Raw genomic sequence first — 18,761 nt, 5'->3', positions numbered from 1 at the left:
TGCTATGACACATAGGACGTCAGATCTCAGGGCCAAGTTTTATGTCACAAGTCAGAAACTTTTATTAATGAAGTGATATATGAAATATAATCACTTTAGTCATGTTATTGCCTTTGAAATCTAAACATCTTTGCATCAATATTAATTTTTACACGTAATCAACTTCACTTGTGACTTATAAATTACACGTCTTAATTCAATATTTACTCAAGACAATGTCTGTATCGTTCATAGGTTTGTCTCTTGAAGCAATTATGGTTCGCCGGCATCAATGATGTAGTCATACAGCCACATTCATCTTATTAATTGAGCATGTAGTCTGTGTCAAGCAGGCAAAAGATTCCAGATTACAAACAGTTACCGTCATTCACAAGACCTCTAGCTGCAAACTATAGCAAACAATTCTCATTCACTGCTAAGCATGAAAATTTCCTAAACCTGTAGATGTCATGACAAAAATATTGTCTACTTGTGTATTCCTCAATAATTAAACAAAAACTGCATGCTCACTCCCCCAATAAGAAAAAGCGTGTTGCAATAATGACGATCATGCTGCCCTAGCTCTTGTTATCAAGAAAAAAGTTAAACATTAAGTAATGGACAGGCAGATCTGGCAACTGATGAAGATTGAGTATCATCATATTCCCATTCTCAGTGATAACTCTCATGATATTCCCATTCTCCATGATCCACTCTCGTGATATTCCATTCTCAGCGATAAACTCTCATGATATTCCATTCTCAGTGATAAACTCTCATGACACTTCCATTCTCAACGATCAATACAGAAATCAAATGCCCTTAAGATGCAAAACACTCCGATAAAGAAACAATCAACTCTCTGTGTTACTGATGTGTTTTCATGTTTTATTCTTGATTTGTATTGGAAACTTCTTCAGAATGCAACTCCTGGACATCTGAAATTGTGCTGTCAATCTTTTTTTTCTCCATGTACTGGTAGTACCAGTACGGATTTTATAGTATTGTATTCTTTGACATTTCATATCATTATCAACCATAAACTACTACTAGTATACTGGTATTTTATTTCAGAAGAATGTGTAAACGATGCAAGAAAAGTAGGATATGAAATCACAATATTTACTTTTACATGACTTTAAGACATGGTACAATATAGAAAATGCGTTAGACGCTAAAAACAAAAGGGGGGAAACATTAATCGTGTGCATTCTCTCAACTCTGGAAACCTTTGTACATCGTAATAACACTTTTGCCAGTGTAACATGATTTAATTATGCAAATTTATGAACCATTTTGATGGAAGAGTTGAAATTCAGGGTCACCTTCATTGGAAAACTACATAAAGAAAGTGTTTATTTCATTTTAGTGTAGCCTGACCCAACACATGCCTGTGTAAAAATTCAGAAGAGTTTGTGAAACAATTACTGAAAATCAGCTAAAATAGTAGTCTTAACCCTTTCACCACAATGGTTTCAGCCCAAACCTACTGTTATCAATGGTGATTTGTGGACCATTTTACAGGGAATTAGGGGGGAACAGGTCAAAGATGCTGCTCCTTTCACTCTCTATTATATCAAGATGAGGTGTACATATACATGTTCGGCATTTGCTGTGTTTTAAGGCCATCTGGTTCATATGCTAGGACAGTACAAAGATTGAAACTGTATGAAGTATATATGATTTCAAAAAAATAACATTAAGGTAGAATGCGTCTCGGGGACAGTATTCAGATTCTCAAACGTTTACAATTCTTTTCTGATATACCACTTGTGGGGGTTCATTTTAAAGCTTGTGATGTAAGAAAACTTTTTCACAATCTTAGTTTTTCGAAATTTGAAAATTTTATTTCCTCCATAGACTTAACACAGGGATGGCTGCCATTTTGAATTTTAAATATCGATAAATCTTGGGTTATTTATTTCTGTAGTACCACAATTTGCACGGTGACCCCAATTTTTATTCTTGATTTTGAAAGAGAAGGGTTGAAAGATTCCTTAAAGAAAGTTTGAGCAAAAGTTTAAGTCTTTCACTTGCAAGGCGCGTACTACCTTAAGTTAACCCTTTCACCGCCATGGTTTGGCCAAAACCCATTGTTACCAATGATGATTATGGACCTAGCTGTCTACAGGCTATTACGGGTGGAAAAATTGATGAAAGTTACCATAGAAGAACAGAAAATATTGCTGGTTAGGGAATGACACACTGAAAACTTTGCCAATTTTTGGAAATCAACTGTCTAACAACCTTGGCTTCCTAAAACGATCCTTACACAGACATATATAAGGTTTCCAGAATTTGGCACGCTCATAATTCTGCTACACTTGTCAAAGCAGCGTTGCTTGAAAGGTTTCTTTGGTAACTCATATCTCATATTACAGTAGTCAGACAAGCAGACGGCGGTATTCGTTGTCTACATTACTGAAGTTTAAAAACCATCAAAGTACCAAAGTTTTGGATCAATATCTTGATCATGCCCTTCTTCTATCGCTAAGCAGGAGGGGCAATCATCAAACGCGAGTAAAAGAAGAAATAAATTTACCATTAAATGGTATAGATAGGTTGATTTCTGGTTTTAAAAATCCTTTTAAAGGTGCAGCATATCAACATACTCTCATACTTGCACATGCCGTGCCTACAATTTGCAATCAGTAAAATGAAAACCCTAATGGAATACACGTAGTTCCTTTTTAAGGCACTCATTGTAAATTACGTTGTACTCTTTCAACTATTGTCTGATGGACTAGCTGGAAAACTAGATCGTTCATCAATCAATCTGTGTTTTCTTGCAACCGATGTAGAGACCTCCAACAGTGCAAAGCAGAATCAGAAAATTGATCATTCGCAGAAAACTTTGCACGGACGGGATAGCTCTTTCTTTCCAAGTCAACACTGTTTGCGGGAACAGGTTTACTTCTTCCCCTTCCTGGCTGGCGTCTTCCCCAGAAATCCTGCCACTGTTATACAGAACCTGTAAAAAATAATTTTTTTGAAAACTTTACCTTTGTAGATTAGCTCGTACATCAGGTTAACTTCTGAGAAGACACAGCAAAAATCTTGCATCAAAATGTTAAACACAAGTTGTGTAAGAACAGAGGGTCGACTGCCCGTTTTGTTCCACAATAAATGTTGAGATTCACATTATCCCTTCCTTTCAACAAGGTATATTGCAAAATTTAGAAAAATAGATATTGCTGTGCTATGTACCTGTCTTGCTGCTTGGGATCCGGCTGCAATGGCGCCATTCATGGAGTAACATGTCAGGAGCTGTAAATTTTCACCCGTTGCAATATGAATCCTTCCAAATGATGATTTCATGCTCCTGGAATGCAGAACGGATTATTTACTACACCAGTTGAAAAAATGAGGTATTTCATCAGGTTAGAGATATAAGCATTACGAAATATAAAAGTTCATTGTAGAACTAAGCTTAGTTGGAGAGTTGTCCAAATCAATCTAAAATGTAGCATTCACTTCCATGACATACAATTCTGGACTGCACTACAAAACAGTGCAAGGCATTGTGGATGTGCCCTTCAAAACATCATGAATAAATTACTTTACTGTCTTTCTATTGTATTGTAATATGAATAGTTGCATAAGATTGAATCCAGTAAGATTGAGCCTTGCACTGCAAATATTGTATTTTCCTCAAATTGTGTATCAAATGATGCTTGATCTTTCAAAGGCTGTCATTCAAACAGCAGTGGCAGTGTTCTCCTTACTAGCTTTCTGCCTTCAGTTCTATCTGCGGCAATGTATTTTATGTACATCTGCAGCTGCATGACGACACATAAACATGCAGACACAATATAGCTGTACCAAAATGAACACGTATCACAAATGTCTCTCTTCATTCAATGATGTTTTGAAAATCAAACTCAAATTGTTAGTGGCTAAATAATTATCTCTGTGCCACAACGATATAGAAAGTGAAGGTCGGAATACACCTATGAAGGTTTAATTCTTATTTCAGCTTCTGATGATTTCTCCTATACGTAATTGTATTTAGGTTTCAACTTCAAGTTCAGCGAGAGAAAAAATATTACCTGGCAAAGTTTGTGATGACTCCAGGGGGATAAAATGACGCAAAGCCACCCTCAATGTATTGCTCTGAGGACCAATCACATTCTGCGTAGTCTATAGGCTGTTGGTAGAACAGACGTGAGTACATTTGTATGATGTCTACACAGATCATGTACAGTATTGTCAATGAATATCTGAAAGTTACAGTTGTGCTTATACAAAGGGGAAACTAGGTGTTTGCTTGGGCAGCATGAATAAAATGAGAAATTTTGGTCAATAAATATCCAAAATGAAAATTACATCAATTTTATTTCACAAATATGAAGATAGGAAGAAGTTCCTCATATAACAAATGTGCTTCATAGATTTAATCTCTTTTAAGGTCTATGATTTAATGTGGCCAACAAGTTGTTTCTTGAATTTTAAGTCAGTGCATCCTTAGCTCGACCTGTGACCTGAGTCAGTCATACTCTGGTCAAGCACAGAGTATCATAGACCGGTGCAGATTCCCTTGCGCAGACTCAAGTGTCTGCATGCCATTTATCATAGGTGATTGTTATTCAGCAAACGAAAAACTTTCTTTTGAAGGGGTATACATTATCCTACTTAGAAAATTGTTGAAAGGGGAGGGAAATGAAAGCATTGACCAATTCAACTGTGCTCACCTCTTTTGCTTCTTCAGATCCAAACACTCTAGAATACAATTCAAGCAGTGTCTGCTTCCTGCGTAGGAAATCATTTGAAAAGAAACTGTGAGAGTTGAAGACAAAATCAACAAATGCCTCACAGACTAGGTTAAAGCTGTCCGGAGAACGAAGCTGACACCTTCGTTCAGAAGGCATAGGTTAAAATAAATCTAGAAGCAGGAGTTGAAGATATTCCCAAGGGATAAACTTGTTGATTGATGGGCAATGTCCAAGTTACATGGCTGTTCTGATGAAAATTGTACTTGACACTTTTGTGATGACAAATTTTTTATAAAACTTAATCAGCATGAGCTAAAATGAAATCTTGACAAAATAGCACAAAACTTTTGTTCCGTAATTACCTTTCTTTTACTGTGCTTGACATCAGACTTCTTGCTTTTCCAGCTGTGAAGAAACTGAAAGAAAGTAAAATTCCATTGAAACCAAATTCTGCATTCAAGGTAATGTGCACATAAACACTGAAAGTTTTATTCAAAAGACTACATGAAAACTTCATTTTCCACACAGCCGTGAAGATGAAACCAAACATTGCCGCCAGACCAAAAAAGTTGAGGTAAAAATGTTGGTAACCAGTAACTATATATCCGAGGGGAGCTTAATATAACCTTTAACCTTTGCAAAAAAGTCCTGTGTGACAATCGTTAAATAAACATGCCCTGGTACATAAATGAATAGACAGTTTGAACGAGCCATCCACTCACACACACGTCACTGTACAACTACCGCCCAAACCTGAACAATAGGCGACATCTATGAAAGATCTACAGACTGAGACCATTATATGTATGACACAGAAATATAATTGGTGGTCTGTGAAAGGCTAGTATGTGCCCTGCCCTAAATACATTTACAAGCATATATGGCACACTCATCTAATCATTATGCAGACACTAAGTGATTACAGGATCATGAGGCAGCTTGTTCAGGAGATACTAAAAATTTATTCAATTTATTGAGCACCTTTGCTTACTTTTGCAGTATTTGTTTTTAAATGCATGTGTATTTGATTGTAACAAATTGAATGTAGTTTTTATATAACTTAGTAATAATAAATATAAATATATGGTTCAACCAACTAAATTTTTTAAAAATTAATGCTCAAGAGTAAAATTGCTTTTAGCAACTTACTGGGATAGAGGCAAAGGTGTTGTTTTTCACTGGTGTTGTGAAGATTTCAATCCTACCTGAGAAGTGCTGGAGATTTCCCGCCAGGCTTTGTGTCATCTATGATGAAGTTTACTGGAGCATCATCATCGAGTACAACACAGGTACCAGACAGTCCTGGATTATTCAAAGGGTAGTTTACTGTTAGTTTCAATAAGTGTTCAGGATATGTACACGGGTTTGCATTGAACGGCTGGCAATATGGGAACTATAGACGTACCATCTAAATTGAAGTGTTGCCAACACTGTTGGGTGTAGTTATCGTTTAGGCAGTAATATCGGTCAATAACCAAGAAATTAACTCTGCTAAAGTTGGAACATGGTTTGAAAGGAGGTCATGAGTAAAGTCAAAAGAACATCACACAACTCACTAACTGTCCAGAACACATCATTTGCACGCTTTGTTTGTGCGGATCTGGTGCTGTTTTTTTCACTACATCTGAGCTCTTTCCAGACAATTATGTTTACACTTTCGCAGAGTTGTTTTCTTTGTGATTGACTGATAATATGGCTACACGATAGTTCCACTTGAAAGTGTTGGCAACTCCTCAATTTAGACAGTACAGTATGTCCAGTTCCCGCATTGCCCAAGGTTCAATGCAAGGTGTTCTGTGTGAATGAATGGTACTATATATTCCTTTACCGATTTTGAAAAATGTTGATTCTAGTAAAGCAATGTAACTACATGTACAATATTTCACGTATCAAAATTTTCAAGAGAAAAATGACCAAGAGGTGGTAACACTGATGTGCATAATTGCTGTATGAGCAAATAAACTTGCAAAATACACGTATGCATGTGATGTTAATTTAGAGTCTCATAATCCAAATGTACAGTGAATCAGCTAGGGTATATCTGAGAAACACTAGCCGGTGATTCCTTTATGGATGGATCTTTAAAAATATACATGTATGTGAAAGCCTAAGATAAAATTTCAAGATGTAACATTTTCTTCCAAAGTCACAAGGACTTAACCTGTCTGCAAGTTGTCATAAAGATAGCAAAGAGACTATGGAAACTGTAGAAAACTTATCAAAAATTATTGCGTATGTCTGTGAATTCAACTGATCTAAAGATACCAGTGAACAAAGGCATTTTCTAAATAGAGAAAAGAAAACTGTGTTTCTGCCAATTAAAACTCCGTTGATTAATTATTCAGAATTTCAAAGTATCTCCTTTTCTGATCTAGAAATTCTAGTGGTCTTTTTCTGTTCTGTGACTTTATTTCCCCTTTTGCTTGCCTTTGTCCTGCCAGAATGCCTTGGAATAGTAGGTTATAGTTTTGATGCATGATCCCATGGGAATTCTCTGATAGGCCTGGCTCTGCAGACTGGGCAGTGGTGGCGAGAATGTCATGTGTTGTACCATTGGTCTGGGTACAGCACAGATGGTGTAGTCTGCCTATTGTGAGAAAAATACGTACTAATAATTTTACATGAGTAATCTATAGTCCAGTTGGAACTATATACTTGCATCTATACAAAAAAACATCTATTCTTTGGAATGTAATCACCTTCAAATTTTTTCACTGCTCATTTCAGAAGACTTGGTCTACATATGCAACAGTGTAGCATATTCAACTATAACGGAGTAGAGCTGCTCGGTGACTTTAAGATTAGCGGATGAAATACATCACCAGAGAGACTGTATTACAATTATGTTCTGTCTCTACAAATTATATGTCACCATCACCATATATGAGATGTGCTACATGTATACAACTTTTGTCTGGGTTTGTAAAATCTTCATTTGTGATTGAGTTTATGCCGCTAATTTTTCTGAAGCATAACTAAATTAGTGCGTAGCCTCTTGGTATGAATTAAGTGCGTACCTTGCTGAGATTGAAAAACAGACATGATTTAAAATTACATATAAGGAAAATACCTGGTAAATGTTACCGCTCTGTGTTTTCACAGTGACCTTGTCTCCATCCTGTGAAATTTCTTGCACTGGACTGCTCAAGTGGACCTGGCTCTTGAAGGGAGCGACTATTTTCTCACAGATCTGTTGACCACCACCGATGAATCTTGGTGCCTGAGTAAGAAAGACACGAAGGATTTGTGTTGAATGTCATTTTAAAGTTTGGTGTGAATTGGATGTATTTGCAGGCTGACTGAATCTCAGAAGTGTGTCTGACCTTTCAAACACCCAGCTGTGATATAACCCCTTTGGTTGTAGATGGCATAGGTTTGATCCTTTGTAATAAAAAGAGGGGGACGACCTTTGGGCTTTGGGAGAGAATTTTCTCAATCCCTCCATGGTCCTCTGAGAAACAGCAAAATGACAGGTTTGTTCAAGCGTACCTGTCTCACCAGTGAGGTTAACATGTGAAAGTGATGAAACAGGGTCTCATTTTTTTATGTATAAGCACTCAAATTTGCTTCTTCCTCAGTACATATGAAATGAAATTACATCTTCCGGGAGAAAAAATTCTCATTTAGTAGGTCTGATGTGCATTTAGTGGTACATTTTGTACCATAACATATACCGGTATGATGAATAAAATTATACATTCAAGCTGAAACTATCACTCAGCGAGTCTTTTTCGTTAAAATCCGTACCCTGACAATTAAACTTTACAGAAGTTCCAAGGTAATTTTACTTGAGTTGCAATTACAACTTTTGACAACTGAATTCATTTCAAAGACAATTAAAATTCAACACAAGAAACTGTTTGATACAAATTTATACAACACTAATCTATAATTGTCGGAAGACAAATTTAGCAGAGTTTCAGCTAGCTACTGGGAAAGCAGCAATCTAATGACGTCATTGAAGCCTTAAGGTGGAGCTGCATGTTGCCAACACAGTTTAGTTCAAAGCAATATTTCTCATCAAAGATGACAAGGAAACCCCCTCTTACTATATATTGTCAAAAAGTAGAGACTCTAAAGTTTAGTATGGTAGCAGTAGTTTAGTCAAAGGATGAAGTGGGTGTATATTTGGGGTTAAAAACTGCTGGGCAAAGTGGGCACCAGATGCTGTGGACAGTCTAAATCTTGATCAACTTACATCAACTTTAAAACTGGGTGGAACACGGAACAAGAAGTCATAATACAAAATCCCTATGGTTCCCCGGAACCACAACAAGAACAGAAGGGAGAGCTCTCCAGGCTCAGTGCAGAACGTAACTGTCACCAGAGCTGTAGCAATCTGCTTTGCTGTTCTGTAGTAGATAGAAAAAGATGGAAAATGATTAACTAACTTTATATTATGAAACAACGTTGGTATGGGGGTTCTACCGGTAGTATAAGGTATAACATAATCTACACTGGACCTTTTTGACACCTCTAAAAACTCTGATAGTCTGAAAGTGGTCTGAAACTGTGATATCTAATTGACTGTACCAGACAGCGATGACCAATATCATAAAGTGCATGACAGTTTTAGAAGTTGTGTTTTTTATGATTATTGCAATCGTTTAGCGCCTTCATCTTGGGTCACTATCAGTTACCTACTATCATGGCTAGTGACCGGGCCTCTGCAGCATGGAAATAATCTCAATTAACTTACTTGGTGTAGCAGGTTTTTTCTATCCATTCTTTTGCAGTCATTTGGTCCAACTGTGCAGCGTTTTTTGCATTCCATGGTGCAGTCCTTGGTATCTTTATTGAGTTATGATGAACAAGAGACGTGATGAAGAATGACTGAACCACGCATTGACACAAAGACAGACATGCTGACGTTGAAGGGACATTACCTGTCAATTTTTAACATTATTATCCATAAAACAAGACTTGCACATTTCACTTCACTTCTCACTAAAGCATGTTGAAATACAAAGAAAACATCTTGCCGCTAAAATAAATAAGCAATATCATTGTTGACATATAAATTCAGTTAGCTTTCACCAAGTATTTTGTACTGAATGTTTTAAACAGAACAAATATAATGAAAGATACATCAAGAGTTATCATAATAGAACTAAATGAACAATTTACGAAATATGAAATTTTACAGCGACAAAATCAAAACAATTTTTCATCATACATGCCAGATAGTCTTATGATGTTTTCTTATGTTTTTTGCAGTTTTAATCAAGGAAAGTCATTTCAGTGGCTAGAAATTGGTGTGTCATACTTTGTTTGACCTTGAGCAAAAACCTGACAAGGTCAATTAATTATCTGTGGTTAAATGATAAAATCTGGCAGAATAACACCTTTTCTTTTATTCAAACCATCAGCTAAGCCATACTCCAGCTAACAGCACATTGATTCTGTTATTACAATAACGGATTTCAGAAAAACAATCAACTTCACACTCAAAATATACAAATCCCACCTTGGCTGATTCGGTCTTCAGTGCACGGAAAAAGTTGTTCAAATCCATCCAAATTATGGGATTCCAAATCGGGAAAACTGTTCTGTAGGCTACGGTTCTTCCCTGAAGGAAGGAAAAAAGGATGAATAAAAGTAGAGATGCTAGATGAGAATGATTGAGTGAATTATTACTTTTCAGTTCACCCTATATTCCCTGAGTGCAGATCAACCCATCCCATCCAAGTACATAGGGATGTTCCAAAGACAGTTTGGTGTTGACAAGGTCAGGCCAAACAAAATTGTATGATTGCTTCTAATCTTACCAATTAGGTCTTTCACAAAATGATGCGCTAATGCTGTTTTTTATCTTATTTTTGGGTTTTGGGTCAAAAGATTTAAGGTAGAATGCAGCTCGGGGACAGATATTTGGACTCTCAAACTGTTACAATTCTTATCTGATATACCACTTGTGGAGGTTCATTTTAAAGCTTTTGGTATATGGAAAACTTTTCAATAGCTTACTTTATTGAAATTCGAAAATTTTATTTTTTTCCATAGAGTTAACACAGAAATGGTGGCTATTTTGAATTTTAAATATATGTAAATCTTGGGATATTTGTTTCTCTAGTGCCTAAATTTGCATGGTGACCTTCGATTTCTATCTCAATTTTGAAAGAAAACGGTCAAAAGATTCCTTGAGGAAAGTTTGAGCAAAAATTTTAAGTCTTTCACACACTACCTTAACTTAGTAACCCACATATGAAGTACAAAACAGGAATGTTTACATTTTGTTTGGTGAAGTTGGATATAAATACAGCATGAAACTTGGATTTAGTTGAAAGAGCAAACAGATAACTAATTGTTCCATTGCAGACCGTGGATCCTGCTCTGCTGTATTCTGTGACCAGCAGTCTGTGACATGTGGTGAATGCATGCATTCCAAAGTTCTCTTTCATGAGAGCTGTACTGTGACTATACCTGTGAGTGGAAGCCAAGACTACCAGTAGGAGGTGGCGGTTTGTAAATCTCAACTCCTAATTCTTCACAAAGGTCCATAAGTTTGTGGTCAAATGGGCCGATGAACTCCCCTCCTAAATCTATATATTCGGACGTTGAAGTCTGAAAATATGACACACAAATGTAATAACAATTAAGACCATATACATGCACAGTTCAATGAGTATAGGGACATAATGAAATCTGTTCTGTTTTTTACGGTAGTTTTATTTGCATGTAATTATGAAGAAATTTCAACAAAGTTGACTTTCATTTACATCCTTCACTCGTATTAGAATTATCAATAATTTGCAGTCTTACCTTTATTGTGTGAAGTCTTCCTCCAACTCTGTCCTTGGCTTCCAATACAATGACATCGAAACCTTCTTCAGTAAGAATCTTTGCTGCTATTGTCCCTATAGTTTATGATAGACATGTAAAAGACTCATTATAGTGATCCCTAGTATGGATCGTAGATCTGATGGTTGAATTTTATACATCCTAGAAACTATCTTAACAGTTTATGTAATTACCCATGGTCCCTTAATTCTTGTTGACTGAGCTATGTCAAACAAACCCTTGAGTTTTGCGGGATGATTGGTGAAATAAAAAGACTGCAATTTTGAAAATTATTGAAACTTTCTACGGTATAAAGAAAAAAAGGTTTAGTTTAGCTGTAAAAGAGTAAAATGTACTATTATTTGATCTCTTTTACACTAACCAGGGGTTGAACCTTAAAGACTAAAAAAATGATGTCGAAAGCCTTATTGTGAGAGTTAATGAAATTTACAGATAATCTGAGTTATGTTTACTTTCTGCATTACTTAAATGTGAATTACACAGCATTATGGGAATAGACTATTGTTTGAGGTAGGGTCATTGAGGGGTCACGGTATTGGGTGTACAGGACAAGATTGTGCTGTGTATTTACTGCTGGGAATTACCAATAAACCACAATTAACTAGGTGATGTATCCCCTAGGCCTGAAATGTTATGGCGCTGTTGCAATTTTACCTGCTGTACTGCAAGGGTGTATGCGCCACAGAAGACTCGGTACAAATAGGCCAGATGAAATGCTGCTGACTATAGTACATCATGTCACCATCCGCATACTATGCTGTCCGTTTTCCATCCTTTTCACAGATATCTTCAGCTTGTATGTGTTGTGACAAAACCTGCTTTGAAATATTGTACCTGCACTGACTTTTAGCATGGAAGTATAAAGCTCTCTCTAACCTCCCTGCTAACGGTATGCAAAACATATCTGTGTATTGAGCTACACTTTCTTGAAAAGCGATCTTTTTCCCAGTATAAACCAGTGTAGACAAGAATCTTTTTCTTCAGTGTAGCTGTCAGCACAGGCTACCCAGACAGTATTAATAAGCTCATTATTGAGTTTTTCTCACTGTTTTCTCTATCAGTTCCTCTCCTTTTCTTCATCACAGTCCCCCTATGGATATAGGGACTGTGTCTTCATGCTCTGACTGATCGGAGTAAGTAAAATAAACGGTTATATAATCTAACCTAGCCTCTTAACCCTTTATTCATTTTACATACATTACAAGGACGTTTATCTCTCATATACACACCTTGTAATTAATTAGTCAACACAACTAATTATGCTAATCCGTGGACTTATCAGGGATTTTACGGGTTGGTCAACATCGCGAAAGATAGGAATGGTTAGGGGTGGACCATTTGATATCCTGGGGGGGCTTGGAAGATTTGGGAAAAAAAAAAGATGCCAGGTGCAGTTGCTCGAAAAAAAAAATCTGGCTTTAAGTGGCTGATGGAAAAACAATTATGGACCATTGCGACTCGGAAAAAAAAAATCTTGGCAATTGTTCGATGCACACTGCAGCATCAATAAAAATCAAGCAGTAGCTCTGGACTTTTGTAAAGCATAAACCATTTCAAGCTTGAGGAACAATAACTGAATATGAACAATTGTACAGTATACATGACCTTCTGATTAGAGGAAGTATGCTGAAATTGAAATTGCTCACCAGTGTTTTCCAGAAATGTGTAAATCTGAATGTATGGATTTTGTCAAAATACCACAAGAAGAGAGACAGTCTGCAAACATTTTACTATTATCGTTTGCGTATAGAAAACTCATAACAATGAAAAAATGCGTAGAGACTCAATCCAATGCGTAATATTATTACGCATTGGATCGACTCTCTACACATTTTTTCATTGTTATGAGTTTTCTATATACGCATGTTTTATTCTTAAATGCGAACACTGTTATAGTGAATTATCTTACCGATGTTTTTCTTAACAAAAGCGAATGTGTTTTGATTAGAATAGAATGAGTTTGATGATTTTGGGGAAACTACTATGTGGTAATGAAGAATGGGAAATGGGCAATGAAATGAGCAGACAGCGGGTGATTTAAGATTAAATGTTACATCTTCACTGCAAATAAAACCATAAGTGTGTCATAAATAATACAAACAAAACAAAATCATATGTTTGTTTGTTTTGTTGTATGTGAGCCACGTCTAAGACACACAACAAAAGTACTGTTTCAGTCTGTAAATGTCACCTCATATGCCACCAGAGAACACCATTTCCACTCCAAAATTTCATTTTTCGCCTTGCGAGAGGGGGGACACCCCCCTCTCGCGCTCTCCCCCCCTCGTTCGCTACGCTCACTCGCTGCTTGCCCGCTTCGCTCCCTCGCAGTCCACCCGTCTACTTTCTTAAATTACCCGGCTACTTTTAAATGTAAGGACAATACTGACAAATAAATGCCATAAATGTACATGATTTTACAAATATATGTAGGATACCATCATCTCTTCTGATGACACCAGTGATGTTCTCAGCAAAGTTTTCACTGTAGGTTTGTTAATGCTTAATGTAGAACTCAGTAATCACTGGTGGTTGTTTGATTTGTATTTTCAGTGTGTTACCCATGGTATAATTAAGATCTATAAACTGATATTTTTGTAAAGTGAATCAAAAATGTACATGTATTTACATATCTTTATTTAGTTTCTTGAATATAGTCTGTGTGCGATAGAACAGCATCTTGTTACTGGGTGTGAAAAACCAAGCAAACAAACATTGCACCGAAATTTGGTAAAAAAAAAAAATATCTCGAAGAAGGAAAGTGAAAAAAAAAGTTGCCAGCATATGCCCTGTAGAAAAAAAATATTTCATGGTGAAGCAGGTGGGAAAAAAAATAATGGCTCTCCACCAATCTTCCAAGCCCCCCCCCAGGATATCAAATGGTCCACCCCTTACTAAAACATTTACATCTCTATCTTTGCAATGTTGACCAACTCTTGATAAGTCCACGGATTAGCATAATTAGTTGTGTTGACTAATTAATTACAAGATGTGTATATGAGAGATAAACGTCCTTGTAATTGGTGTAAAATGAATAAAGGGTTTACAAGAGGCTAGGTTAGATTATATAACCGTTTATTTTATTTACTCCGATCATTCAGAGCATGAAGACACAGTCCCTATATCCATAGAGGGACTGTGATGAAGAAAAGGAGAGGAACTGATAGAGAAAACAGTGAGAAAAACTCAATGACAAGCTTATTTTATTCTGTCTGGGTAGCCTGTGCTGTCAGTGGTTGGCAAGACTTACTGGATAAAACTATACTCAGATCTTAAGCTGATTGTCTTGTGATTTTGATGTACTTGTCACATATATATATGTACATGGAATTGACTGCTTTGACAATGAACTGGCTGTCACCATACGTTCCAGTTACTTTGTTTATCCTCCATGAGACTTACGGGAACAAACCCAGACTTTGGCACGATAAAACTGTACAGAAAGGGGGAATATGTATTAGGGAGCTGTCACTATTTACCGCCTGGGTGTAGGAGGAATGTGAAAGGGTGTAACTCAAAAATTTGAAAGCTATACATTAAGGGGGGTTGCTCAAAATGTGGAAGGGCCGGTTTCTCAATTGTTGGTGCAAAATGAACTGAAGCACCTCTCAGATATTGCACCATTTCATACATCAATTTCTCAAATTTTTTTATGCAAGAGGGGGACACGCCCTTCTCATGCTCTCCTCTGTTCTAACAGTTTTACTTAGTAAAAATACAAAGTGAAAAGTATACCTCTCAGATTGCAGTACCAGACTGCACCATTGCACACATCAATTTCTCAAAATTTTCCATGCAAGATAGGGGACAACCCCATCTGACACTTTCCCCCTCAGCCTCCTGAGTGTTCTCCCCCCTCTACTTTCAATTTCTGCCCTGTCAGATATCTAAGTGAAAACCTATAGTCATGATACCCATCCACTATATGGTTGGATACTGGTAATAGCGTGAGCTTATTGCAACATTTAATTTCATTTTGTTGGTTTCACGATAGACAGTAGAGAAACAAGTAACTGTCTATGGTTTCACCTTTTTCAACCATCATGAGATAACCGATGATAATCTAGCTTGGTACGCCAGGATTTGAAAGGTGTTTTCACTATAATTGCTGTATTTGTGTATATTTTACAAACACATGTCCTTTTCTGAATGGGAAAGGGGGGGGGTCAGTCAAAATTTATGTGTTGGAGAGGGGATTATAATCAAATTCATCATGGTTGGTAGAGGGGGGGGGGTCACTCGAAATTTCAGAGCTTCCAATGAAATTCCTCAGACCCCCAAACCTTAAATATTGACGGCTCCCTTACCTGTGATCCCAGCCCCAACAACGATCACGTCGGCTCTTTTGATTTTGGCGGATTCCATGGCCATACAGAAGGGTTGGCACACAGACCTGTTCACGCAGTGTGCAGATTGATGTAAGAAGTATGGTTCCCTTGGCTATCTCCTTTGAGCTCCTGGCCTAGCAGTCAGGTGCAGGTGCTCAATCTCAGCGTAGTGTTGATGTCGAGCTTACTGCGTGTGTGGGTTGTGCACTGGTGCATCATAGGGATCGTGTTATGGAGCTTTCATGCAGACTGTGCCATTATATTTTGGGGGTGGCCGATGGGTAAGAGGGACTGCCACTTGACCATTACTGATCGGTCGCCAGTTTCCTTCTGTTGCCGATCGTGCTTGTTTCACTCAGTGCTGAGAAATTGTTTGCACCAAGAGAGGTCAATAAAGCCTAAGGGAGCGTTCAGCTATTAAGGCAAGGGGTGGATAAGCAAAATCCAGGGGTCACCTTAGATTTGAAAACTGCAAGGTCGGGAGGGGGGAGGGGGTCATGTTTTTCAAACAGCACACGGAGGGATTCACTTGATTTTCATAAGCATCGATCCGATCAAAAAGCAGTATCAGTGTACAAAAATATTCTGGGAAAATGATTCTCTGCATGATTTCATGCTCTGATATCATTTCGCTGTAATCTGAATTAAAGTATACGTATTAATATACATGAAGATCTTGCCTTGGCGACCGTATACAGTCTTGTCATCTTATAAATATTTTACCATCTCGCCGGCGTTATAGAGTTCCAATAACTAGAACAAATAGATCAAAACATTCATTCATTCCCACTGCAATTTCTGTACTGAATCAAAACAGAAACGACTAGTCATCTCTGCTTTTAATGTGTTTTAACGTCACTGACCTTTTTTAAATATTTTATACATGTCTTATCTGTGTAACTTTTTGACTTGTCCGCTGTCGTACAAAGAATTGCCCATGTTTTGGGATAATAAAGAGCTATTGTATTGTATTGTATTGTATTGTATTGTATAAATTGAGTTTGCAGAGGGCAAATGAACAATTCTTACCAGCCTGTAGCTGACGTATTCGGCAATGATTAGGTGCAAGCTATATGTTAAACTGAAACTTGGAACACATTGAAAGGCTCCCCCTGTTCTGTTGCATAGCACTACTATCGACCAGTTTTCAGGAAAGAGATGTACAAAACTTATCTGGATAAATAAACACAAAGGCTGAAAATAAATGAAAAGTTTAAATGGCTTCGTTTTGTAAGTCGATTAGCAATAAGGAAGAAATATAAATATACCTTTTCGCATTAAGGCCTTTAAAGCTCTTAAAAGGGAGAACTTGGAAGTTTTGCTCTACCTATAAGGGGAACCTTAAATTTTTTGGTTCCTTTTTTCTTGTTACATTTTCCGATTCGAATGGTTGATAGTTCAATGAAAAATGAATAACATGTCAGTGTTACCCAATCGTTCTAGCTTATGTAAATTTAGAACACTTTTGTCACCTTCCATGACCTTTATCACGAAAAAATCTAAACGTGTACGATTAATTTTCCGTAAGATGCAACTATTGATATTTTTTCAATATTTCTATCTGTGCAATATATCAAATATAGTTTCTTGCTGTCCAGCTACCTACAGCATGCTGAAACACACAATATTATTGATCATTTTGTATATGAATATATATTTGGTGATTGAATTAGAGTCCAGACTTAAAGTCATTTAATTGTCAATGATACAAATGCACGGTACACATACACAGGCTAGCTGTGTAGGCAAGCTGAATACTTGACAGTTGAACATGCTGTAGCGAGGAATAGAACAAGAACGCAGCTGTATAAACTGACGAAAAACATAGGTCAAAACTATCAAAGTTAATAGCTGCCCTGCTACTGCAGTGTCACTTTCACTGCATACCGGCAGTGACAGGGATAGCTCTGACTCTGATGAAGTTGAAGAAAAGTTTGAGTCAAATGACGCTCATGACACTAGTGAAATAAATAATACACAAAATCAGGCAAGAGAGCAACACATAATATGGAAGACCAGGAGACTTTAAAAGTATCAGGAATTTTGATGAATTCTGGCATATGAGAATAATCAAATATTAAAGGAAAAATGTACTGTTATCATGCTTGATTTTCTAAATTTTCACATTCTCATCGTAAAAAATAACACCGTAAATTAAATCTTTGAAAAGTAAAGACTCAAATTTAAATGAAAAAAAATGTGCGACTAAATGAAATTATTTATTTTTACCAAATCTGCCATTGTTACACCTAAAATTTCAGAGATTAAAACGTATATTTATGGAATATTTTAACCTTCCACCACAGTATTGTCAATTTTGAGCAACATCAAAGTCATATATGCCTTGTGTTCCCTTTGCAGTGGAGCAGGAAATGTACCTCATCTTCTACATAATTCTCTTTGTTAAGACGGAGTCACTCCGATTTCTTGTGTTGGTGGAGGCAGGCCGGAGGGGAAGACTACTCAAATTTAAATGTCTGGGCTAATTTCTTCACACCCCTTTATAGAAATGTACCATGACAGCTCCGTGACCTCTACCTCCCAACGGTCTTTGTCCTGTAGGGCTCGAGCGTGTAATACATGAGCACAGATCGCCAATTATATATCACTGGGAAGCCCTACAGTAAAATACGCCCTCGGGCGGCATTGAAGTACCAGTAGAACTACTGGTCAATCACATCACTGCCTACTAATAACCCACAGGTGTTTCTCCTATCGAAAATACACATACCATACTCTTGTATAATAAATGTTTTTGACTTATTCAAGCGCCATGATAGCCGGCGCGCTCATAGCCAGATAATCAGATAACCATGTTGCATTGGCGACAATTTTTTACTTTTGTCAGTTTGAACAATTCCCTTATCTTCATGCCATTACAAGATCAAATATTTTTTTCTCTTTTTATAGTTGCCTACAAAATTTTCCCTAAATCTCCGCC

General features: G+C 37.0%; 2 protein-coding genes across 2 annotated transcripts in view; one reads left to right on the top strand and one right to left on the bottom strand.

The window, feature by feature from the left end:
* LOC139130482 (solute carrier family 13 member 1-like) overlaps positions 1-18,761 on the top strand; it is a 308,042-nt gene that overhangs the window by 165,524 nt on the left and 123,757 nt on the right. The window lies entirely within an intron of this gene.
* LOC139131369 (amine oxidase [flavin-containing] A-like) lies at positions 861-16,005 on the bottom strand. Its single transcript, XM_070697384.1, has 14 exons — positions 15,800-16,005; positions 11,454-11,548; positions 11,115-11,255; positions 10,159-10,260; positions 9,391-9,482; positions 8,890-9,043; positions 7,762-7,911; positions 7,119-7,278; positions 5,897-5,993; positions 5,054-5,107; positions 4,671-4,728; positions 4,029-4,126; positions 3,187-3,301; positions 861-2,950 (listed from the first exon to the last, which is right to left on the bottom strand). The coding sequence occupies exons 1-14, from the start codon at positions 15,861-15,863 to the stop codon at positions 2,747-2,749; spliced, it is 1,584 nt and encodes a 527-aa protein (XP_070553485.1). The 5' UTR covers positions 15,864-16,005; the 3' UTR covers positions 861-2,746.

This window comes from Ptychodera flava, chromosome 4 (genome assembly GCF_041260155.1).
Source record: "Ptychodera flava strain L36383 chromosome 4, AS_Pfla_20210202, whole genome shotgun sequence".
In the NCBI taxonomy this organism is placed as follows: Eukaryota; Metazoa; Hemichordata; class Enteropneusta; family Ptychoderidae; genus Ptychodera; species Ptychodera flava.
Note: the sequence above shows the minus strand (reverse complement) of the source record. Positions and strands in the feature narration are given on the sequence as shown.